The sequence below is a fragment of the Hyla sarda genome, chromosome 12 (assembly GCF_029499605.1).
Source record: "Hyla sarda isolate aHylSar1 chromosome 12, aHylSar1.hap1, whole genome shotgun sequence".
Lineage (NCBI taxonomy): Eukaryota > Metazoa > Chordata > Amphibia > Anura > Hylidae > Hyla > Hyla sarda.
Genome location: NC_079200.1, coordinates 80588968 through 80615089, shown reverse-complemented (window position 1 = coordinate 80615089; position 26122 = coordinate 80588968). Strand labels below are relative to the sequence as shown.

General features: G+C 42.2%; 1 protein-coding gene across 1 annotated transcript in view; it reads right to left on the bottom strand.

Annotated features, from left to right (window-relative positions):
* Positions 1–1135: 1135 nt before the first annotated feature.
* The window catches only part of DPM1 (dolichyl-phosphate mannosyltransferase subunit 1, catalytic), a 44699-nt gene continuing 19712 nt past the window's right edge, over positions 1136–26122 (bottom strand). The window contains exons 4-9 of the mRNA XM_056548300.1: positions 11442–11518; positions 11227–11252; positions 7783–7878; positions 7630–7698; positions 3267–3381; positions 1136–1940 (exon numbers count right to left, since the gene is read on the bottom strand). Of these exons, the coding sequence (XP_056404275.1) occupies positions 1836–1940; positions 3267–3381; positions 7630–7698; positions 7783–7878; positions 11227–11252; positions 11442–11518 (488 nt within the window). The 3' untranslated portion in view covers positions 1136–1835. The remainder of the gene's footprint in view (positions 1941–3266; positions 3382–7629; positions 7699–7782; positions 7879–11226; positions 11253–11441; positions 11519–26122) is intronic.

Sequence of the window (26122 nt, the reverse complement as noted above, 5' to 3'; positions counted from 1 at the left end):
ATCCTAAAGTTATGAATTGATACAAGGAACAAGTGTATTAGCTACAAAGGCATATTCGTGCCTGTGCTCTGCTCAGAAAGAAGAGCGCTCACACCCAGCATACATTTGCATTTTCCTCATGAGGGCAGACCGAGATGGAGAATAGAGAGAAGGATGGTGAGTTCAGCAAAAGCACCCTGATTCCATTGCGCACAGGATCGAAATAAGAACGGATGTATAAAGTACTAAAGCGATTAATGCAAGTGACTTTTCTTTTTAAAGCTGTTCATCCGCACTATGACCCAGTATATTGGTTATAGTGCAAGTAAACAAGCTTTTTTTTTTTTTTTTTTAAACAACTCAAATTCAGTATGGTTGGAGTTGGTGCTGATTTTAATTTTTTATGTGGCTTTTTTTTTATTTTTTTCAAGCTCCCACTGATTTCAATGTGAGCTTCCAAACAGAAACACTTCACTTTTTTTCAATGCTGTTTTTTGGAAATCACATGGTTTTTAAACATTCCATGTTGAAGTCAATGGGAGATGGAAACCACACTTTTTTTGAGGAAGTTTTTGCTCATGTGAACATACCCTAAAAATGGCCATACACTTTAAAATTGCTTGTGGGCAAATGCTTATTCAGCCATCAGCTATTACTCCCAACCCATCATACACATGAACACCAGGCTCAGCTGAGTGTGCATGTGTTCTCAATGAAAAGCCTCTGTCACCTCCTCCAGAAATCAGTATCCTCTGTTGGCTAGCCCATCTCCTTTGACAAACCAAAGCATTCAATATGCTTTTTTCACCAAACATCATCTTGTGGATAAAAGTCAGACTTCCCCTATACACAATAGATGGGTAGCTGTTCCTGCCAAAATCAGTTTGTGCGTCTTAGGCTGGGTTCACACTGCAGAATTTCTGGGAAGAATTTCTGCCAGAGATCGAGCCGGCGGCGCTAGGACCGAGCAAACTGCATTGCTGCCCCCATAGACTGCAATTCATTTCTGGGAGGATCTTTTGGGAGATCTGCTCAGAAATGCATTGCCATCTATGGGGATGGCAATGTAGTCCGCACGGTCCTAGTGCCGCCGCCTTGATCTCCGGCAGAAATTCTGCCCAGATATTCCACAGTGTGAACCTAGCCTTACATATGTATAGGCACTTTTAGGAAGGAGGACTTAAGTCTGTGGATACAAACAGGTATGGTTCCGTTTAGCTCTTGGAAAGGGTAAGAATTTGAAACACAGGGGTAAAGGTACTTTTTTTTTTTCAATGGTAAAAACTGTGAATAATAGCATTATTTCTGCTTTAGCTGCAGATGTTGTGCGATTATTTGCCTTTTCCGCTGGCACTAGCGAGAACACTTTAAGGCAGTTTTCCTCTGCCAAAACAGCATAAACTGCTGTTAAAATCTCCACTAGCTGCGAATTAGTTGAGATTTTAGTATGGCCGCACAGGTTTGCTGGAATAATGTCTGCTGGTGGGGGAGCCTGTGTACCATGAGAGGCCTGATAACTATTATAAAGAGTAACAGAATTTTACAATATATGATTAAACTTTATATAATTCCAAAAAACACCAGGATGTGGAATGAGCCTGGGTCTGTGTTTTCATTCCTAGTTCGGTCATACATTTTTTTCACCAAAAAACAAACAAACAAAAAATAGAGGTGAAAAAAAGGAATTTACAAAATATTCTATATATTTCTTCATCTGTCTATTTGACATCATCTTACTCTGTCACCATTAGATGTAAAAACTTCGATTTAGTCAGATTAAAGTTTTTCCCAAAAGAAAAATGAAGGAGAAAATGTGATCTCTCCTGAAGGTGGTGGACGTCATCTTCTGTCCCGACTCATGTGGTGGCAAATAAGGTTAACAGTCCCTTTAAGAAGGAGACAATTTCATTACCCCCAAGCTTGGACTCTCCATAGACACGATCCACAAAGGAAATCGGCACCTAAAGAACAATAAAAAGGAAAGGAGTCAGTATTACATTAAAGGGTACTCCCCTAGAATTTTTTATTTTTTTTTAAATAAACTGGTGCCAGGAAGTTAAACAGATTTGTAAATGACTTCTATTTAAAAATCTTAATCCTTCCAGTACTTTTCAGATGCTATATGCTCCAAAGGAAGTTCTTTTCTTTTTGAATTTTCTTTCTGTCTGACCACAGTGCTCTCTGATGACACCTCTGTCCATTTTAGGAACTGTCCAGAGCTCTAGACAGTTCCTGACATGAACAGAGGTGTCAGGAGAAAGCACTTGTGGTCAGACAGAAAAGAAATTCATAAATAAAAGAACTTCCTCTGTAGTATACAGCAGCTGATAAGTACTGGAAGGATTAAGATTTTTAAAAAGAAGTACTTTTACAAATCTGTTTAACTTCCTGGCACCAGTTGATTTAAAAAGGGATTCCACCGAAATACCCCTTTAAATTCAAAAGTAAGCACAAAGCGTCACTACTCATGTCCCAGACTGATGAGAAAGATACATACAAACAACTAACATGTACCTATAAGCCCCAACTGCTGATAACAGGGTTGTCATCGAGCTATCAATCCCTCACTTACCGCTATGTGTCAGTCTCCACTGCAAATTTGACATTCTATCTAAAAACTATTAAACAGAATCTGTCATCAGTGTCAACCACACAACCTGTTGGTACAGGCTTGTAGTGCAGGTGACACGGATTAAAATAATACTTACCACAGGCCGATCTGTGGTCCATTCACCTGTTATCCTTCTTTTTCGGATGATGATAATCAGCAGGCTAGGTGCACGGGCAGCGCTCCAGGAGCACGCTGACGTCACGGCTCCTGCTTCCTCACGCCACCCGGCTGCGAGCAGGCTTGAGAAGGCACCAGCTATGACATCATCGAGCTCCTAGAGCGCTGTCCGTGCACCAATCAAATAGGAGGATAACGGCAAATGGGGCCACAGATCGGCCTGTGGTTAGTTTCATTTTCATCAGTGTCGCCTGCACTACAAGCCTGTACCAGCAGGTTATTGTGGGTGATACTGATGACAGATTCCCTTTTAACAGGAGAGCTGTAGTACATGAAAAGGACACGCCTTTTAATCTAGAATCATTCACATGGTTTACAGCTGTGAATTTTCCTGCCCTGTCTTTACTTCACCTATGTTATCCTATTAGTTTGTATAGACATATAGCTGCATGGTTCCTAGAAGGATGTTGCATATTCAGGTCGGTTCAGATGCCAATTTAATTTCATACTGTGTGAATCACTAGAGAGCCAAATATTTTTGTTGACATTGTGACTATACCTCTCCTATTGTGTACTTAAATTGCCGAGCTCGCACGATCATCTCCATCTGGAATACATATCCTTTGGACACACAGTGATCCACCAGCTTTTGCAGAACTTCTTTCTTATAAAGCCTATATAAACAGAGAACACATAGCATTGACATTGTTAAAATGAAACACTGCACAGAAAAACCAAAAGAGGTGAATATAATGCAGAAGGGTATGAAGAGATGTGAAAATAATGTCCTACAAAAATCATCCAAGTCTACAGATAATTAGAGAAACTAATGCTTACAATGCAAATGGATATGAAAGGATGTGGAAATAATGTCCTAGAAAACTCTTAGGGTTAAAACTGACATAAAAGAACGGACTATAACTGTGCATGACAGATGAAATAACGGGTGATAATGGATGGAACATATATGTTATTTTGATAGAATGCCGTTAAAATGAAGGAAATTGGTCATCCGTTAGCATCCATTATGTTCAGTTATTTTGTCTATTTTTTCATCAGAAAAACTGCTGTCAAAATGCAGGAACATGACAGTAGTGTGAAAGAAGCCTTACTGTACTTTGCAATCATAAGTTTGTCACATTAAAGATCTCTGCCTGATGTCAGTGAATAGAAACAGGCTTAGTGCTGTGGATTTCTTGGCACTGTATCCAGTGAAGACAATTCTCTGTAATCTCAGCAGCCATTTCTTCATAAATGTTAACCTGTTAAAATGTTAACATTAACTAGACTAAATAGGCATAAAAGGCCATCCCCATAGCAAACTTTTAAAATAAGACCAGCACATTATGACACTAGCAGGGGTGTCTCTGGTTACAATGTCTAACAAAAATCACTGCTGCAGGACCTACAAATTATTTGCACCAATGTATAATATACTGCTAAATAATACAGTCAAAGTGACCAAAGTTACTACGCAAGGAGAAAACATTAATTGCCATATATATAAATAAAAGCAAACAATATCAAAATGACATTTTATAAAATAACCAAAATTACACCATTACACTATTACCACATATTTCTACCATACACTGACTGAATGATACCACCATACTGATACTGAATAAAAATCACTATATACAAACCAATATCCCCCCAATACTGTGATCATATAATGGTTAACACCAGCTCTTCACAAAAGTTCTGCAGACTGTGTTACAACAATTAGAGTGCAGGTACATCAAGTCTTCTCTGATTGGAGTAATTCACATTTGCCATCTTTTCCATCTGGCCCAGACCGCCAGACTTCTCCCAGCCTAGTTTCTGTAGAAACTGCTTGACAAACATTGTAGGGTCTGTCTGCACACCCACACTTCTAAACAAAATCTTCATCTATTAAAACGCAGATTAAAATATAACGATCACATTGTGTTGCACACAGTAATGGCAAACATTTTTGTGGCCTTATCTGCCCCATTTAGCAAGCAATAATTTCTCCTCTGTATCCCATCAATAATAATGCCTCCTTTAGCACCTAGTTAGTAACATTGTTACCTTTGGCCCACATTTAGTAATACCTCCCACTTTAGTCCCCCACTAAGCAATTTTGCCCTCTCTGCCCCACTCCAACATCATCCTCAGTAATTTCACCCTTTCTGTCCCCCACTTATGAACATTGGCCCCTTTGCCCTCTTAAGCACCCCTTTGCCCTCTTAAGCACCCCTTTGCCCTCTTAAGCACCCCTTTCCCTTCATTTTTCCCACTATAATCCTGTTTTGCCCCCCTCCTCCCCATTTCAGTATTTCTTTTCCCACTACAATACCCATTTAGGAACAGTGCCCCTTTCAGTAATTTGTTTGTATTATGGTCCTCAATAACCTCTTAAGGATGCAGGGCGTACCTGTACGCCCTGCACCTGGTCTATAACGTGGGCACCGATCGTTGTGCCATGCGCTATTAACCCTTTAGAAGCAGCAGCTCAGTCGGGATGATCGAGACCATCGTGGTGAAATCGCGATGTCCTGATCAGCTAGAACGCAAGCGGAGGGTCTGTTACCTGCCTCCGGCGCGTCCGATCGGCGAATGAGCCAATCCAGTCTTGAGCAATCAACCGCCGATAACACTGATCATTGCCATGTTAATGCATGGCAGTGATCTGTGTAGAAGATCACTGTGCGCAGTATTATAGCCACTAGAGGGGGCTATAACATTTCATAAAAAAAGTGTGAAAAAAAAGTTAATAAAGATCATTTAACCTCCTTCCCTAAGGCTAAGTTTCTAATAGTTTTTTTGTTAGTTTTCCCCCCAAAAAAATACCAAAACGGCCCCCATGGCCTTTTTCATTGAAAAAAACGTTGCGGCCAGATGTTAGTTGTAAATCAATGAGAAATCACAAAAGAAGAAAAAAAAATTCCCTGAAATCATGGCGTTTTTCACCCATAGAAGTCTATGGGAGTAAAAAAAAAAAAAAACGCCAAGAAAAACGACATGTGGGTTTTAACTTTGTCGTTTTTGCAGACGGTTTTTATTCTTTTTTTGGACTTTAGCGATCCAAAAAAGTGATGGAGATACTTTTTTTTTTTTTTAATAAAAATTCGTTGGGGACCATTAAAAAAATAAAAAAAAAGATACAACAAAATTTTTCTTTTTTATAATGAGATTTTTATAAATTTTAAAAACATGGATCAATTTATGTGTGCGGGCAGGGCACTAAAAATGTAGCAGACAATAATAAAAATGTAGTTTGTGTGTTTTTCACTTAATTTTTTAGGTAGTACTACTGCTGCCAGCATGGAACACACTGTTCCATGATGGGAATAGTAGTACCTGTACTAATTGACAAATCACTCCGGGTCCGTTGCGATCCTTCTGTGTAATTTATAGATGCGGTCGGCCCCTCTTCAATGGTCCCCTGCACTGCTGTGTATATACGCGCAGGAGAAAGCCGCTCCGCATCTCTGCAATAGATAGGACGATCGCCATGGGTGTCAGGAGTGATACCCACTGTGATCTATCCTTAACTTCAAGTACTACTACTCCCAACATGGAACACACTCTGCTCAATGCTGGGAGATGTAGTACCTGCATTAATAGACAGATCGCAGCGAGTGTAACTTCTGACACCTGTTGCGATCTGGCTATTAATGCAGGTACAACAGCTCCCAGCATGGAGCAGAGTGTGCTCCATGTTGGGAGTAGTAGTACTTGCAGTTAAGGAAAGATCACAGAGAATCTCACTACTGAACACCCGCTGTGATCCTCCTGTATAATGTATAGATGCGGCCGGCAACTCTTCTATGGTCTCCTGCACTGACGTATATATACGGCAGTGCAGGGGACCATAGTAGAGCGGCTGGCCGCATCCATAAATTATACAGGAGGATCGCGACGGGCGATCTGTCAATTAGTACAGGTACTACTACTCCCATCATGGAACAGTGTGTTCCATGCTGGGAGTAGTATTACTACCTAAAAAAATGTTGGGGGGAAAATTAATAACACCCACACAGCATTTTTATTATTGTTGGCTACATTTTTGGTGCCCTGCCCGCCCACATACTGTAAATTGATCCCTGTTTAAAAATGAATAAAAATTTTGTTATAAAAAAAAAAGATAGATTTAGTTAAATACAATTTTTCCTTCACTACTATATGTTTTTGATATATATATATTTTTTTAATTGTACCCTACGAAATTTTTATAAAAAAAGGTATCTCCATCACTTTTTTGGATCGCTAAAGTTAAAAAAAACAAACAAAAAAAAAAAACGCCCGCAAAAACCAACATGGCGTTTTTCTTGGCCTTTTTGCTCTCCCATAGACTTCTATGGGAGGAAAACGCCACAATTTCTGTGCAAACAACGACAAACTATATTTTGTTGGGCATTTTGAAAAACCAGCCTTTGAGCCCAAAATTGGTGAAAAACGCCAAAAGGATAAAAAAACACAAAACTGAAAAACGCCAAGTGGATCTGGCATTTTGCAGTTTACTATTGACTTGTAGCTAACATCTGGACGCTGTGTTTTTTTCTGCGGAAAATTGGCAGGAAAATTGGCGTTTTTGCAATAAAATCCTCAGTGGAATTCCGGCCTCTGAGCGGGCCATCACTGGAGAAAACAGTCCGTCTCAGAAGTAGAAAGAAGAATGACAAGTGGGGGAACCAAAATACATCACCTTAACAAATGTGGGGGACCCAGGTACTTTGTTTTTTTTTTTATGCCACCACTTGCTAAGATATAAAAAAATGTTGGTGTCTATATAACCCCTATAAAGGTCAGGCATGGAGCAATGCAGGTTGCACACCTGAGGAGAGCATGTTTGGCTCTGTGGCTCGGTATGTGGTGGCTGCAATAACCATTACAAAACATGATGTTACATTCACCAAGAATTATCAATAATAACAAAATATGCATTCACCAACCTAAAACTTCCAGTCAAGTCGGAGGCTCCAGGGCGCAGTAAGACCTGAGTAAGAAAGTTCGCTCCTCGACTATTGGAGTTAAGAAAGAAGACCAAAATGATTTAAACATCAATGATGTAAGAAATAAGAGCATACTAAGGGTTCTCCGCTGACCTGATAAGCTTCCTCTTTAGGTCCCAACCGTAAACACCTCCATTTCCACTGTATCGGGTCCCAGACACAATGTCAAAGTTGCCTTCCTTCTGTTTTCTGCAAAAATACAGTGACGTTACGGTCATATAAAAGAAACTTGACATGTCAGTCTACACACATTCTTTACTGTATTGAATACACGGAACAGTGGATAAGTCTACCCTAATTTCAGGAAACTCATCCCAAAATACTTATGACGTCCCTGCTCCTTTTAGTATGTAAAAGCCTTATTAGATGGTCTGAGTCTGTCTTAACGACAATGGACATAAATGTACGTCCTCATGCCCTGCTATTTAATGCAACACGGCATACATATATGTCCTGAGCTGCATTCTGTCTATGAAGCGAGTGCAGGAGCTGCACTTGCTTCATAGACTGTGAGTGAAGGCTGCTATCAGCAGCCGTGCACTCACAGTCAATGTCCGCCATTATAAAGGGTAAAGAAATTATATATAAAATCATTCTCGTTTCCCATTTTAAATTAAAAAAAATGTAAAAAAGTGTATGAAAATAAAATAAAAAAAAAAAAAAAAAAAAACAGCCCTCATATAGACCTGTGTAAGGAAAAATCTAGGTGGCGAATTAACGACCACTGAATCATTCATGTTGTCCTATTGCAATCAGCCGCACCTGTTGCCAACCTTTGCAATAGGTCCCTGACTCACAAGATCAGCACACTCCACTCTGCTGCTGGAGGACCCTGCCCTTTCCACTATGTAATTGCTTATTCACATTTGCATTGAAGCTCCATTAGAAAGACATGTAAAAAAAAAAAAATATATATATATATTATATATATATATATATATATATATATATATATATATATATATATATATAAAAAAAAAACACAACAGCTGAATCATCCACTGCACAATGGACATCAACGGGTCTCGACAGATCCCACTGGCTTGAAGGCCAAGTTTACATTAAGGAATTTCCGACCAGAATTTTCCTTAGCAAAGGGATTCTGCTGCACCAGAATTTTCAATTCCTGTCAATGGGATTCTACTGCACAGTGCACACTACGGAATTTCAGCGGTGGATGTTCTGCTGCTGAAACTCCACTCCCAAAAGAATGGTCTTTTTTATTCTTAAGGCGGAATCCACAGATATTGAAGTCTATGGGGCCAGTACCCGCATTCTACTGCCAGAAATTCCGTAGTGTGAACCCAGCTTAAAGCGGTAAAAATACTTTTCTTTTAAATCATCTGGTGCCAGAAAGTTAAACAGATTTGTAAATTACTTCTATTAAAAAATCTTAATCCTTCCTGTACTTATTAGCTGCTGAATACTACAGTGGAAATTATTTTCCGTTTGAAACACAGAGCTGTCTGCTGACATCATGAGCACAGTGCTCTCTGCTGACATCTCTGTCCATTTTAAGAACTGTCCAGGGTAAAAGGAAATCCCCATAGCAAACATATGCTGTTCTGGACAGTTCATAAAATGGACAGAGATGTCAGCAGAGAGCACTGTGCTCATGATGTCAGCAGACAGCTCTGTGTTTCAAACGGAAAATAATTTCCACTGTAGTATTCAGCAGCTAATAAGTACAGGAAGGATTAAGATTTTTTAATAGAAGTAATTTACAAATCTGTTTAACTTTCTGGCACCAGTTGTTTAAAAAAAAGTTTTTCACCAGAGGACCCCTTTAACCCCTTAACGATGCAGGATGTAAATGTACGTCCTGGTGACGTGGTACTTAACGCACCAGGACGTACATTTACGTCCTGAGCATAACCGCGGCCAATGGAGCGATCCCGCGGATGTCCGCCATTAACCCCTCAGATGCCGTGATCAATACCGATCATGACATCTGCAGCATCGCGGTCACTTAACAGGGTGATCAGATCGCCCGCAGCGCTGCCGTGGCGATCCGATCATCTTGCACGGCAGACGGAGGTCCCCTCACCTGCCTCCGCTGTCTTCCGGGAGTCTTCTGCTCTGATCTGCCTTCCCGCAGACCAGAGCAGAAGATGACCGATAACCATGATCAGTGCTATGTCCTATACATAGAACTGAACAGGATTAGCAATCGAGTGATTGCTTTAAATAGTCCCCTATGGGGACTATTAAAGTGTAAAAATAAAAGTAAAAAAAGTAAAAAAAATTAAAAAAAAAAATTGAAAACCCCCCTCGCCCAATAAAAACTTAAATTGTCCCATTTTCCCTATTTTATACCCAAAAAGTGTAAAAAAAATTTTTTATATACATATTTGGTATCGCCGCGTGCGTAAATATCCGAACTATTAAAATAAAATGTAAATGATCCCGTACAGTGAACGGCGTGAACGTAACAAAAAAAAAAATTAAAAAATTAAAGTCCAAAATAGCTGCTTTTTTTATAACATTTTATTCCAAATTTTTTTTTATAAAAAATGTAATAAAAGTTTTGTATAAGCAAATATGGTATTAATAAAAAGTACAGATCACGGCGCAAAAAATTAGCCCTCATACCACCGCTTATACGGAAAAATGAAAAAGTTATAGGTCTTCAAAATAGGGGGATTTTAAACGTACTAATTTGGTTAAAAAGTTTGCGATTTTTTTTAAGCGCAACAGTAATAGAAAAGTGTATAATCATGGGTATCATTTTAATCGTATTGACTCAAAGAATAAAAAACACGTCATTTTTACCATAAATTGTACGGCGTGAAAACAAAACCTTCCAAAATTAGCAAAATTGCGGTTTCCTTTTTAATTTCCCCACACAAATAGTATTTTTTTGGTTGCGCCATACATTTTATGATAAAGTGAGTGATGGCATTACAACGGACAACTGGTCGCGCAAAAAACAAGCCCTGATACTAGTCTGTGGATTAAAATATAAAAGAGTTATGATTTTTTGAACGGAAGGAGGAAAAAACGAAAACGTAAAAATAAAATTGTCTGAGTCCTTAAGGTCCAAATGGGCTGAGTCCTTAAGGGGTTAAGTGGATGGCTCTGGTTTTCTTCTGGTATAAGCTGTTTTGCAGGATTTTTGAGTAGAGAAATTACTTCTTGCAATATTTTTTTCTCCACTCATGTCCCACTCTCCCCCTATGTCTCAGTTACCTCCCACAAGATCAGAATACATCATGTGGGATGAAGTATGAAATTCTCCACTACTTAAATCTATTCATCTACTGAAATAGTTTATGCTGCAGGGGCATCCTGATCCTTCCACTGTTCAGAGGTGCATATTTTTGCTGCAGATTTTGTTGCCCATTTACTTACATAGGTAGCAAAATCTGTGACAGCAAATCTGCAGCAAAAAAATATGCATGTGTGAACTGACCCTTCGCCTATAAACTGACCTTACCAGAGCAGTCTAATTTCTCTCCTAATTTCTTTTCAACTGGACAGGTTTTGATAAATCTTCCCCAATGTGCTGCAATACATAAAAATGAATACTGTACTCACTTGATGAACTCTGGGATGAATTTAGGCTGGAAGGAAAAACACAAAAAATATGAGATAAACATTAAAAAGATTACATTTTTTTTCATGTATAAGAATAATCATTTGAATTGTGTTTGTTAAACCATTTACTGTATGTAAATGATATTCTTAGAGATTGACAACTGACTGGTGAACTATCCTAAATCACAAACTAGTAGACTGTGAATAATACATACATGGTGTGACAGGTCGGCATCCATGATGATGATGAAATTTCCGGTAGCATGCTGCATGCCGTAAATGTACGCCGTTCCTAGACATACAAAACATAAGATCAATGTACAGTAGAGAAGCACAAACATTTTTTAGTCAAAATGTATTACCTAAAAAGAAAAACTGTGGCCATGTTCACATATGTCTGGAGATCCACAGCCACTCCGAATAGGAATACCTGATGAAATGAGCTGGATCTATTGGCCTCCCAACCAGTGTCCCATATTCTAAAACTGAACCTATAGACAATAGAGCGTATTTTTTTGCATTAAATTGAAAAACACTGCATGCAGCATCTTTTTGATCCAGCCAAACCAAGCTGGATTGCCAAACATTGATGAACATGTCCTTAAAAATAGAAACTTCAACCTCTATTCTCATCTGTAATAAGGATACAGTTGAATAAAAAAAAGTAAGTGAAATCACTGATTTTTTTTATCACAATTAATATGTTTGATTGTTATCTGAAGTCACAATTTATGTGTTATTAGTTTATTTACAAACACATTGTACCTAAACTAATTGCACACAGACAGTTGAATCATTTATATATTTTACTGAACACATTGGCCCAGATTTATCAAACTGAGAGAAAGAAAAATAGAGTGATTTTCCCATAGCAACCAAACTCAGCTTTCACTTTACCTTAGCTCGTTAGCTGAGCTGTGATTGGTCGCTGTGGGAAAATCCCTCTATTTTTTCTCTTACACAGTTTGATAAATCTGGGCCATTGAACAAACATCCACAGTGCAGGGAAAAAGTGTTTCAGTGATAAGGATGCATCAGTTTATTTCAGTGTTATTTCCTATTTTACTACCCAGTGCTCGAGGCAGTGTTTGCCATAAACAAGTGATGCAGCTTGAAACCCAGCAGTGTAATCCATACACAAGATGATCGCTTTGACTTCCTATATGTTACTGGTGATTTTATGCTTAATCAATGTGTTAAAGATCTTTGACTAACAGTAGAAAACAAGGTCTCACATGAAAAATGGTCAGTCATTTCCTGTGTACCTGTCGTCAACAAAAACTTTTTATATAATGTAGATAACATACAAATATATATATATATATATATATATATATATATATATATATATATATATATATATATATATATATAGTGTATATGTTTATTTGTAATATACATTGGTTAAAAAATTTATATATTTTTGGCTGAAAAAAATGCTGTCTCTGCAGATATTGCCTGTGTGTCTTTGTGAGGAGTCCAAATACAGGAAGTGAGGCCAGGACAAGCAGGGCTTTGTGCAGGTCTCTGGCTTGTCAATCATTATCATGTGTGAGCCCATAGCATGTCACAGAGCCTCAGTGCACAGAGCCCTGCTTGTCCACCCTCACTTCCTGTATTTGGACTCCTCATAGATACACACAGGCATTAGCTGCAGGGACAAAATGTACATATTCTCTTAACCAATGTATATTACAAATATACATTTAATGGTATTAATCTACATTGCATAAAACATTTTTGTTGACAAAAGGTACACTTTAAAGTTGGGGAATACAGGAACATAGGTGACTGGAGGATATAGAACTACTGAAGAAACTAAACAGCAAGACGCACCAGAGCACGTTTTGCTGTAGTAAGGATGAGATGGCCAAGCAAGTTATGTCATAACTAGAGATGAGCGAATTGAAGCAGACGAATCCGAATTCGCAATGAATGCGAATATCTCCGCGATTCTATTGCGCAAATCGCTTCATTACACTCCATTTTACAGCATTCCAGGCTCCAGGACACCTAAAATGGCGGATCCACATGTCAGTACATGGGGCAGGGGATGCTGGGAAGGCAAGGCGGGAAGGGAGGTAGGTGGGATGACCCTGAATCACATGCAGGATGCAGCCTATCAGCATTCATTGACCCCTGTGATGTCAGCAGCCAATTTGCGGCTGCTCATTTCATGCCATTCACTGCAGAGAGATAGGACGGCTGCGTGTCTCTGTGTGTTACACAGACCCGCTGAATTGATCATACCGCAGCGTTCCACTTCCAACTGCTAGTCACATCAGCGTTGTGGACAGAGAGCAGTGCAGTACTTTGCTTGTTGTCACAGAGAAAGATTTTTACGCTAGCCATAAATTTCCCAGTAACTATATTCAGCATTTTATCAGAGAGGGGCAAATAGCTTTTCGTTGCCTCATACATATTCAACAAGCTGCCTTAACTTCATGAACCGTATCAAAGGAATGATTTTTCAGCGCAATTCTGTGTATTTTTTCCCCACAAGAAATCATCTGCTGCTTATACTAGTCTGTAGATGGTACAGTGCATAGTGAAAGTATTCGGCCACCCTGAAATTTTCAACCTTTTGCCACATTTCAGGCTTCAAATATAAAGATATAAAACTGTATTTTGTTAAGAATCAACAACAAGTGGGACACAATCATGAAGTGGAACGAAATTTATTGGATATTTCAAACTTTTTTAACAAATAAAAAACTGAAAAAATTGGGGCGTGCAAAATTATTCAGCCCCCTTAAGTTAATACTTTGTAGCACCACCTTTTGCTGCGATTACAGCTGTAAGTCGCGTTGGGTATGTCTCTATCAGTTTTGAACATCGAGAGACTGAAATTTTTGCCCATTCCTCCTTGCAAAACAGCTCGAGCTCAGTGAGGTTGGATGGAGAGAGTTTGTGAAAAGCAGTTTTCAGTTCTTTCCACAGATTCTCGATTGGATTCAGGTCTGGACTTTGACTTGGCCATTCTAACACCTGGATATGTTTATTTGTGAACCATTGTAGATTTTGCTTTATGTTTTGGATCATTGTCTTGTTGGAAGACAAATCTCCGTCCCAGCCTCAGGTCTTTTGCAGACTCCATCAGGTTTTCTTCCAGAATGGTCCTGTATTTGGCTCAATCAATCTTCCCATCAATTTTAACCATCTTCCCTGTCCCTGCTGAAGAAAAGCAGGCCCAAACCATGATGCTGCCACCACCATGTTTGACAGTGGGGATGGTGTGTTCAGGGTGATGAGCTGTGTTGCTTTTACGTCAAACATAACGTTTTTCATTGTTGCCAAAAAGTTCGATTTTGGTTTCATCTGACCAGAGCACCTTCCTCCACATGTTTGGTGCGTCTCCCAGGTGGCTTGTGGCAAACTTTAAACAACACTTTTTATGGATATTTTTAAGAAATGGCTTTCTTCTTGCCACTCTTCCATAAAGGCCAGATTTGTGCAGTATACGACTGATTGTTGTCCTATGGACAGAGTCTCCCACCTCAGCTGTAGATCTATGCAGTTCATCCAGAGTGATCATGGGCCTCTTGGCTGCATCTCTGCTCAGTCTTCTCCTTGTATGAGCTGAAAGTTTAGAGGTCTTCGTAGATTTGCAGTGGTCTGATACTCCTTCCATTTCAATATTATCGCTTGCACAGTGCTCCTTGGGATGTTTAAAGCTTGGGAAATCTTTTTGTATCCAAATCCGGCTTTAAACTTCTCCACAACAGTATCTCGGACCTGCCTGGTGTGTTCCGTGTTCTTCATGATACTCTCTGCGCTTTAAACGGACCTCTGAGACTATCACAGTGCAGGTGCATTTATATGGAGAATTGATTACACACAGGTGGGTTCTATTTATCATCATTAGTCATTTAGGTCAACATTGGATCATTCAGAAATCCTCATTGAACTTCTGGAGAGAGTTTGCTGCACTGAAAGTAAAAGGGCTGAATAATTTTGCACGCCCAATTTTTCAGTTTTTTATTTGTTAACAAATTTGAAATATCCAATAAATTTCGTTCCACTTCATGATTGTGTCCCACTTGTAGTTGATTCTTCACAAACAATTACAGTTTTATATCTTTATGTTTGAAGCCTGAAATGTGGCAAAAGGTCGAAAAGTTCAAGGGGGCCGAATACTTTCACTATGCACTGTATAATAACCAGAAGTTCACACCATTCTTAATACTCTGTGACAGGGTAAATTTTTTTTTTTTGTGGTGCTGCACTGTTGTGTCCTGCTGCTGTGCAAAAATAAGTAGAGCACTTTTCTGCCCTCATATGTGCATACCACATACCTACATCAAAGCAGTCTAATATTTTGTAGCTGTAAATCTGTAACAAGTCTAGATACTGGGAAAGTCCAGGCAAAAGTAATCAACAGCTGGTGTTTTACAAAAATATGTTTTGCAAGTGTACTGTAGCGCATTTTTTTTGCCCTCATGCGTGCATACCAAATGCCTACATCTAAGTAGTGCACTTTTTTGTACCTGTTAATCTGTAACAAGTCTACATACAGTTTAAGGACAGGGAAAACTAATCACTGGCTGTTTTACAAAAATAAGTTTTCCAAGTGTACTGTAGCGCATTTTTTGCCCTCATACGTGCATACCACATACCTACATCTAAGTAGTGTACTATTTTGTTCCTGTTAATCTGTCAAGGGCCTACATACTGTGAAAGGACAGCCAGAAGTAATTACCTGCTGCTGTTCTAGACAAATACTGTTTTAAAGAGTAGTGAAGCGTATTGTACTACCCTCATATACGCACTAAGTATGTCAGGCAGAGAAGTGCCAGAACGTGCACAGAGGTCTAAATCCTTCAGGCAGAGGTCGCAGCAAACTGGGGGTGAGTGGCAGCAGGAGTAGCAGCGAGAGGCCTGAGCTCCCATTATCAGCTAGCGGTCGTGTCTCGACCAGCAACCCATCTGCCATCGTCAATTGGTTAACACAGTCATCCACTTCATCACAAGTGACATCTGACACCCCCAGTCAACAGTCGGTGGGTTCCTCAGACACAACCCTCAGTTGGCATGGCCTGGGAGCAGTCCCTGTCCTCCCATTGCCTGTGTCCTATGCTGTTCCCTCTCCTACAGCAGTATCTTATGCTGTGGGTTCAGCTCCACTATTCACTGAGGACGATCTAATAGAGGACAGTCAGCAGGTACTGCCCAGCCAAGAAGGGGAGGAGACATGCGCAGCTTCCTCCGCTAGGCAGCCAAGTAGTGATGAGGAGAGTGACGTGGGAGGCGGTGTTGCCAGGGTTCTAAAGCAGACACTGTTGAGGAACCTGAGGAGGACATCAGTGACGTGCAGACACATCTCGATGATGATGATGAAGCCGATCGCAATTGGGAGCAGGGTGCAGAAGGTGCTTCATCATCATCATCATCAATCATCATCATCAATCATCATCATCATCATCATCATCAGGAGAAGAGAGTTGCAGGTTGCCCTTGAGGCAGCAGCTGAGCCAGCAAGGCGGTAGCTTGATTGGCAGTCAGCGTGGTGGCAGAAGTGGAAATTCTGGAGCCAAACGTGCCCTGGGGAGACCACCTGCATCGTGGCAGCATACCTTTCTGGCATGTAGTGGAACAGGGGTTCCTGGTGATGGCAGCAGTAGCAGTCAATTAGTGCGGACTGTCGGTGGGAAAATCAGCTACTCGGTGGTGTGGCAGTTTTTCATCAAGCATCCGGAGGAGGTTCACGTAGCCACATGCAAGATATGTCAGCAGAAGGTGAAGCGTGGCCAGGGTCCTAATGCTGCCACCACGGCCCTGTGTCAACACATGCTTCGCCACCATAAAGCGGCCTGGGAGAACCGTGGCTCCAATGTAGTGGTCAAGCCTGCTGCATCACCCAGTGGCCAGCCACTCCCTCCTTAAGCCAGCCAAGGCTCCAACACCCTAGCTGAAGGGAGCCGTTTGTCATACCCTCCTTCTGTCGCTCCAGATGCTCCTGCTTCTCCCACTTGTAGTCAGCCATTCCGCCAACAATCCATCCGCGAAGCCATGTCCAAGAGACAACATGTCCACTCATCACACAGCACAGAAGCTGAATGTTCTCCTGTCCAAGTTGCTGGTGCTGCAGTCCCTCCCTTTTCAAGTGGTGGACTTTGCACCTTTCAGAGAACTGATGGCTTGTGCCGAGCTGAGATGGAGAGTACCAAGAAGTCATTTCTTTGCGAAGAAGGCAGTACCAGCCCTGCACAATTTTGTGGAGGAGAAGGCGGGCCAGTCCTTGAGCCTGTCGGTGTGTATGAAAGTGCACGGCAGCGCCAACGTCTGGAGCTGTAAATACGGTCAGGGACAATACATGTCCTTTAAGGCTCACTGGGTGAATGTGGTTCCTGCACAGCCACAACCCCAACTTGGACAGGTCACGCCGCTTCCTCGTCCACGCTATGAGCCCGTTGGTCCTGTGACAACTCCGCCTCCTCATCATCCACCGTGTCCTCAGCCTCCACTGCCGGGACAAGTCTCAGTGGCCCTTCAGCATACCATGTGTGCAGGGCATGGCGGTGTCAGGCTGTTCTTCACATGGTTTGCCTTGGTGAAAAGAGTCACACAGGGAATGAACTGCTAAAAGTAATTCGTAAAGAAATCTAAGCATGGCTTACTCCACGAAAGCTGGAAATTGGAACCATGGTGACCGACAACGGGAAGAACATCTGCGACAAGGAAGGGTGAAACATGCGCCCTGCATGGCACACGTGTTGAATCTGGTTGTCAAACTGTTCATGAAGTGTTCCCCCCATTTGCAAGACATCCTAAGAATGGGAAGGAAACTTTGCATCCACTTCAGCCACTCGTACACCGCAAAGCACACCCTCCTTGAGCTGCAGCGTTAGAATGGTCTCCCCCAACATAGACTGACTTGTGACGTTGCCACAAGTTGGAATTCCACCCTGCAAATGTTGGACCGACTGTACGAACAGAGAAAATCCATCACCGATTTCTTAATGATCCAAGCAGATAGGGGTAATCTCGTGTGTAACTTCAATGTGAACCAGTGGCAGCTCATACATGACACTTGCCGTTTGCTCAGGCCCTTTGAGGAAGCCACATTATACGTAAGTCGCCAGGATTACGGGATGCACAATGTCATTCCACTGCTTCATTTCCTACAAGTGTTGAAAACAATGGCTGATGAGGGCAATGGAGATGTTGCGCCTACATCTCACAGCCACATGATTCCTGTGGGGGCTGAACTGGAGGAGGAGGATGAGGGGCACAGTGAAGCACAGTTTAGGTTTGACGAGATGGGCGGTGTTTCTAGTCATCTGACAGGAGAGGAGGAGCATGATGAACTAGAGGAGCTAGGGTTATGAGGAAGGCGAGACAGAGGACCCAGACACACCGTGGCAGTATGAGGTGGAGATGGAGGCAGGGAGTCCCTCCGAGTCACTTGCACAAATGGCACGATGCATGCTCACTTGCTTGCGTAGTGACAGCCGAATTGTCACCAATCGGCAGTGGGATGACTTCTGGGTTTCCACCTTATTGGACCCTCGCTACCGGCACAAAATAGGTGCCATTTTTTTTCTGAACACGCACTACGTATTCAGTTGGCTGATGCCTGTCGGCGCCATCATCCATCCTCTCGCAGGTCTTAGCCCTCTGCGCTCACCTTCCACTGCCATGGCTGCTGGGGAGGGTGGCAGCAGCAGTACCAGCTCCATTAGCAGCAGCCTGAGTCTACAGTCGCTGATGAGTAGCTTTCTTCACCCGCATAGTGAAGCAACTCATCAGCAGCAGGTAGACATGGAGCAGGACCTGAACCAGCAGGTGGTGGCATACCTTGACATGCCCATGCCAACACACGTTGAAGATCCGCTGGACCTCTGGGCAGCTAAACTTGATTTGTGGCCGAAACTTGCAGAGTTTGCTTTGGAAAAAATGTCCTGCCCGGCCAGTAGTGTGGCATCAGAGCAGTGTTTAGTGTGGCGGGGGCCATAGTAACCCCAAGGAGAACTCGTCTGTCCATGAAAAATGTGGAGAGACTGACCTTTGTGAAGATGAATCAGGCATGGATCAGCCAGGATTTCCACCCACCAATGCCAGATGCATCAGAGTAGATTGACCATGGTGCTACACCAACACTGCACAAATATGGATAGTGCAAAACAGATTTAAGCCACTGCTCCCCAGTTACAAACATTCCAGCCACCTTTATCACCGGGTACTGGTATTGCCAGCCACCGCACCACTCTGTCACCAGGTCACTTTCAGGACTCCTGATGCTGCTGCTGCCACCTCCAGGCTGTTTCATTCAGCCACTATTTTGTGTCCTTATGCTTCTGCCAACTCCAGGCTGTGTCATTCAGGCAATATATACTCTCCCAGCATTATTGCCATGTTGATACCAGACCAGTAATAAAAGGAATATTGCCAAGGACTAGCAGAAACAGGGAACTGTGGATACTGACCACCGGCTGTTGGAATTGACTGACTATCCCAGGTAATAGATTTACCATTTTTAAGTTTCTCAGTTCTTTTCCTGTTCCTCCGATAAGCTAATGTCACTGGAACACAAAATACTCATATTGTCATCTAATGAAGGATCCTTTTCTTCAGAGAACGTATCTATCATTTTATTATTTTTAATATCAGGTGGTATTCTGACAATTTTTGTGAAGCCCTGGGGTCTCCTCATGCTTCAGCCAACTCCAGGCTGTGCCATTCAGACACTATATAGTCTCCTTCTACTGATGCCACATCCAGGCTCTGTCATTGTGCCGACATGTGACATGGGACTCCTTGTTAGATTAGGTCCCTTGTACCCACATGCCGGGGCCCGGGCCACTAAAACTTGGGAGTTAAAAGTTCCATTTCAAAATCCTCAATTTAAATTTCAAAATCTTAGATTTCTATTAAAAATTCTTGTATTTCAATGGTCTCCTCATGCTTCAGCCACCATCAGGCTGTACCATTCAGACACTAAATGGGCTCCTTATGCTTTCCCAACCTCCAGGCTGTGTCATTCAGCCAATATATTGTTTTCTGATGCTACTGGGACATTAACTCCAAATATGTTCTGGTAGCACTAGCTAACATAAATGCTTAATTGAGATTTCAACATTGATCTTTCAATGTAAGGGGTTATGTAACTCTCTGGTGTACTGATGATGCCTGCTCCTGTGTCTTTCAGGAATTACTTGGCTTACTGATGCTTTTGGGCTTGGGCCTTACATTTCTGGATGGTTAGCACAAGCTAAATACATGCTTAATAGAAATTTCAACATTGATCTTTCAATGTAAAGCGGCTATGAAACCCTCGGGTGTACCGCTGATGCCTGCTCCTGACTGTGTGTTTCAGGAACTACTTGGCCTATTGATGCTTCTGGGCTTGGGCCTTACATTTTTCGATGTTTAGCACTAGCTAAATACATGCTTAATAGAAATTTCAACAATGATCTTTCAATGTAAGGGGTTACGAAACCCTCTTCGGTACTGCTAATGCCTGCTCCTCACTGCTCCTGTGTCTTTCAGGAACTACTTGGCTTACTGATGCTTCAGGGCTTTGGCCTTACATTTCTGGATGTTTTGCACTAGCTTACATACATGCTTAGTTGAGATTTCAACATTGATCTTTCAATCTTAGGGGTTATGAAATCCTCTTGTGTACTGCTGATGCCTTTCCTGACTGTGTCTTTCAGGAACTACTTGGCTTACAGATGCTTCTGGGCTTGGGCCTTAAATTTTTGGATGGTAGCACTACCTAACATTCATCTTCAATAGAGATTTCAACACTCATCTTTAAATTTTAGGGATTGTGAACCCCCCCTTGTGTACTCATGCTGCTTCCTGCTCCACTCTGTCAGCCCGTTGGTCCTGTGACAGTGTGCGACTCTGACTCCTCATCCTCCACTGCACGGACAAGTCTCAGTGGCCCTTCAGCATACCATGTGTGCAGGGCACTGCATTGTCATGCTGTTCTTCAGATGGTTTGCCTTGGCAAAAAGTGTTGGAAACAATGGCTGGTCAGGGCAATGGAGACGTTGCACCTACATCTCACGGCCACATGAGCTCTGTGGGGATTTGTTAGATTTCGACCTTTGTACCCACTCAACTGGGTCAGGGACACTAAAACTTGGGAGTTAAAAGTTCAATTTCAAAATCATTAATTTAAATTTCCAAATCTTAAATTTAAATAAAAAAAAAATCATACATTTCAATGGTCTCCTCATGCTTCAGCCAACTCCAGGCTGTGTCATTCAGGCAATATATGGTTTACTGATGCTGCTGCTGGGCCTGGGAATAAAAATGTTGTTATGGTAGATAGCACCAGCTATCCAAAATCTTCATTTTAAATTTCAAAAATTCTTATGTTTTTTCTTGGGGATTGTAAAGCCCTGGGGTCTCCTCGTGCTTCAGCCAACTCCAGGCTGCGTCATTCAGGCAATATATGGTTCTGATGCTGCTGCTGGGCCTGGGTATAAACACTTTTGTTATGGTAGGTAGCACTAGCTATCCAAATTCTTTATTATTGTGTTTTTTTGGGGGGATTGTGAAGCCCTGGTGTGTACTCATGCTTCAGCCAACTCCAGGCTGTGTTATTCAGGCAATATATGGTTTACTGATACAGCTGCTGGGCCTGGGAATAAAAATTGTGTTGTGGTAGGTAGCACTAGCTATCCGAAATCTTCGGTTTACATTTCTGAATTCATCTTTTAATCTTAGGGATTGTGAAGGCCTAGTGTCTACTCAGGCGGCTGCCAACTCCTGGCTGTGCCATTCAGCCACTAGATGGTCTCCTCAGCTGCCAACACCTCCACGCTGTGTCATTCAGACACTATATGGGCTCCTTATGCTTTCCCCACCTCCAGGCTGTGTCATTCAGCCAATTTATCATTTTCTGATGCTGCTGGGACATGGATATTAACTCAATATATGTTATGGTAGCACTAGCTAACATAAATGCTTAATTGAGATTTAAACATTGATCTTTCAATGTAAGGGGATATGGTGTACTGCTGATGCCTGCTCTGGACTGATCCTGTGTCTTTCAAGAATTACTTGGCTTACTGATGCTTCTGGGCTTGGGCCTTACATTTTTGGATGGTAGCATTAGCTAACATGCATCTTCAATAGATATTTCAACATTCACCTTTTAATGTTAGGGGTTGTGAATTCCTCTTGTGTACTCATGCTGCTGCCTGCTCCTGTATGTGTCATATAACAACATTACCTATATATGTTTATGGTAGCACTAGGTACAATACATCTTCAATTGTAATTTCAAAATTCACCTTTTATTATTAGAGATTGTGAGGCCCTATTGTCGCCTAATCTGCTTCCAACTGCAGGCTGTGCCATTCAGACACTATATGGTCTCCTCATGCTTCAGCCTCATCAAAGCTGTGTCATCCAGCCACTATATGGTCTCCTCATGCTGCCAACACCTCCATGATGTGTAATTCAGCCACTATATGGTCTCATCATACTGATTCCACCTCCAGGCTCTGTCATTGTGCCGCTCTTCGGAAGTGATTCTAAAAGTGATGCCGGTAATCTGCATGTTATTCTGAATAACAGTATTATTTCACTACCCCAGCACACTCCATATGCGTGTTAGAACACAGCAAAGTGTTCTATACCCCTATTGAGGCTCTCGTGGACAGAAATAGACGTTTTTAATATAGATTCGCTGTGAATAAATCTAAACACATTTTTTCGGAAAATTTGGCAAATCGAATTTTTTAAAAGTTCGCTCATCTCTAGTCATAACGTAAATAATCACAGACGCCATAACATCTGCTTAGAGGAAAGGAAGAGAGAAGAAAATAGAACAAACAAAAAAATGGGTGAAGAAAGGGAAATTTTTAGCTTCTGCCTGATAAATCAGCTATAAGTTCCTCCATTTGGAACAGATGTTCTCTTGTTGTAACGCTAAAAGTGTTAGGGTATGAGTGGTGGCATGTTATCACCTCTCTAGTGGTATCCCAATATGTAGCAAAGAGTGTAAGATGTAGAGAAAATCCCCTTCCAAAACAGATGCATCTTAGCATATCCCCACTAAATATCCAGCATGGTGCCCTTCTCAGTTCCACAGAGCCAACAGGTGTCAGGCCTTGTTGGGGTTGTCATAGCCTAGAGCAGGGGTATTCAACAGGTGGACCGTGGTCCAGATCTGGACCACGGCAACCAGTCATCCGGACCTACGGCCAGAGCAAGGGAGCGATGTGCTCCCTGCCCGGCCACGCTTCTCCTGTGATACAGGCGGCGCGATTAGCAGTGGAGCACTGTATCACTGATCAATGCAATTCTTTGGAATAGCATTTATCAGTGCTGGCAATGAAGGTATTGCATGTTATAGTCCCCTATGGGGGCTATAACATTGCAAAAAATAATAAATAAAAGTTAATAAATGTGATTTAACCCCTTCCCTAGTTTAAATCACCCCTCCCCTTTTCCCAAAACAAAAAAAATGTAAATAAAAATAAATATATACATATATGTGGTATTGCCGCGTGCATAAAATCTATTAAAAAAATATATATCGTTAATGGCAAACTTGTGAAAAAAAATTCCAAAGTCCAAAATAGGGTATGTTTGGTTACTTTTTATACCACTAAAAATGAATAAAAAGTGATCAAAAAGTCAAAGCAAAACAAAAAGGAGATATTTTTGTACTCACCGTAAAATCTCTTTCTCGTAGCCTTCATTGGGGGACACCTAACTGATGGGTATATGCTCTTGCCACTAGGAGGCGCTGACACTAAAAAAAGAAAAGTCGTCTCCTCCCTGGCAGGATATACCCGCCCTCCTGCAGTGAGGTAACCAGTTTTGTCACAAAGCAGTAGGAGAAGCCAACAAGGAAATATGTCCGAAGGACCCTAGAAATGAATCCCGGAGAACCCAAGAAACAGAAGAAGACATGGGTGGGTGCAGTGTCCCCCAATGAAGGCTACGAAAAAGATTTTACGGTGAGTACAAAAAAAAAAAAAAAAATACTCCTTTTCTTGGTCGCTCTTCATTGGGGACACCTAACTGATGGGACGTACCAAAGCAGTCCTCTAGGGTGGGAAAAAAAAACAACCACCAGCGAAAAATGGGGACAGTCCCAAGACTGAACCTGCATGACCGCAAGTCCAGCGGACGAGCCCCCAGGTCGGAGGCACACTAGCCCCAGAAAATGATCTCCCAGAAGATCTCCCGTCCAAGGAGATGGGCCAGGACCCAACGGAAAGGTCCGTCCTCTGTAGGGACCCAAGGCACCGGGTCCATGTAGAGAGACAAGAAAACATCAGGAAAAAAGGGGAAACAGATGTCCGCGAACAACTCTTCTGGTGAAAAAATTGCCATAAAGAAGTGAAGGAGAGTTGAATAGACGTACCACCCAGACGAACGGGATCGCGGAGGCGACGGGTCGAGCTATGGCTCAAGGATCGGAAACCGCCCGAAAAGAAGGCACACCGCAGCATCGTAGCACAGAGTCCCAAACAAGGGGACCAACAGCGATAGATCACAAATCGACCGAGTAGACCAGAGCAACCTTAACATCCCGTCAGAACCGGAATGGAGAGAGAACCAAGGAGAACTCAGCTTTGACTCCCAGGGTCTGGGAATAGGAAGGATCACTGCAGAAGACTGTGGTGTCAATGCAGTACGACTAACACAGACCAAAGGGAAGAAAGACACACCCCTTCCAGGGAGAGCACCAGGCTGCGATAGTGGCCAGAAAGCACACAAGCAGAGGCAGGAAAAACCACTGCGGAATGTATTGCAGCAAAAAAACAAAAAAGTCCCTCCATAGGAGGGAAAAAACAAGGGTGGTCGAGACGACAACTCAAGTCCAGACCTATGACAAGCACCCTGATCCCCCGCACCCCCTGTGAAAAGGGGGATTGGCAAGTGCGCTAGGCGCAGAAGGAGCAGGGAAGCAGAAAGCCTGGATGGCAACCCTCGGCGCGAGGAGGAGCCACCTTGCGTCCCAAGAGGGATCGGAACCTGGCACACTGAAGTCGGGCGACAAATACAAGACGTGTTGAGAGCCATGTCCAGACAGGAACCATTAGGTACCTGAGTCACTCTGGACAGGGACTCCGGAAGGAACACGCGGAAGAACACTGAGGGGCTGAACCGACAGGCCCCATGTCAGAACAGGGTGCACAACCGCCGCGGAACCTTTGGAACGAATCACCGGAAAACACCTGGGCGCACCCCACTGAGCCAAAGGAAGGAGGGCTCTACTCCTACAAAGCGGTCCTAGCATATGTAGGAACACAGGCCTGGGGTGCAGGAAACCCTGCAGACTACTACCTGGCTTACAGGAAGAGGACCATGGGGACAAAACACTTCATGGGCACCTCGCTCAGTAGTGAGGTACCAGAGCCCCAGCCGCAGAAGCAGATACACCAGCTGTGTGATGTGGGACAAGCGGTGTGGATAACCCTGGCGACCAAAGTCTGGCCGACCGGCATCCAATGCAGACAGTGATGCATCCCTACCAGAACTCAAGCCGCACACACATCAGCCGCTGGAAGCATGACACGCGGTGTAGGCTGGTATGGATCCACAGAAGACAACTATGCATACCATTGGCACCTCGCTCAGTTGTGAGGAACCGGAACTCCAGGCGCAGATACATCAGACATATCAGGGGTGTGGAAATTTTATAAAAAACTACTTGTCCACGTGACTAAAATGGAGCAAAATCTACTTGCCCCTCATGACGATCCACTTGTCCAGGCCAATTTTCGCTTTTACACTCTAATTTTTTCCTCCTCGCCCTATAATAGCCATAACTACCTACTATAAGGATACCTTTTAATTTTTCAATAACATATTCTCTGAACCAAAAAAATAATAATTATATATATATATATATATATATATATATATATATATATATAATTATACACACCGTATTTATCGGGGTATACCACGCACCGGC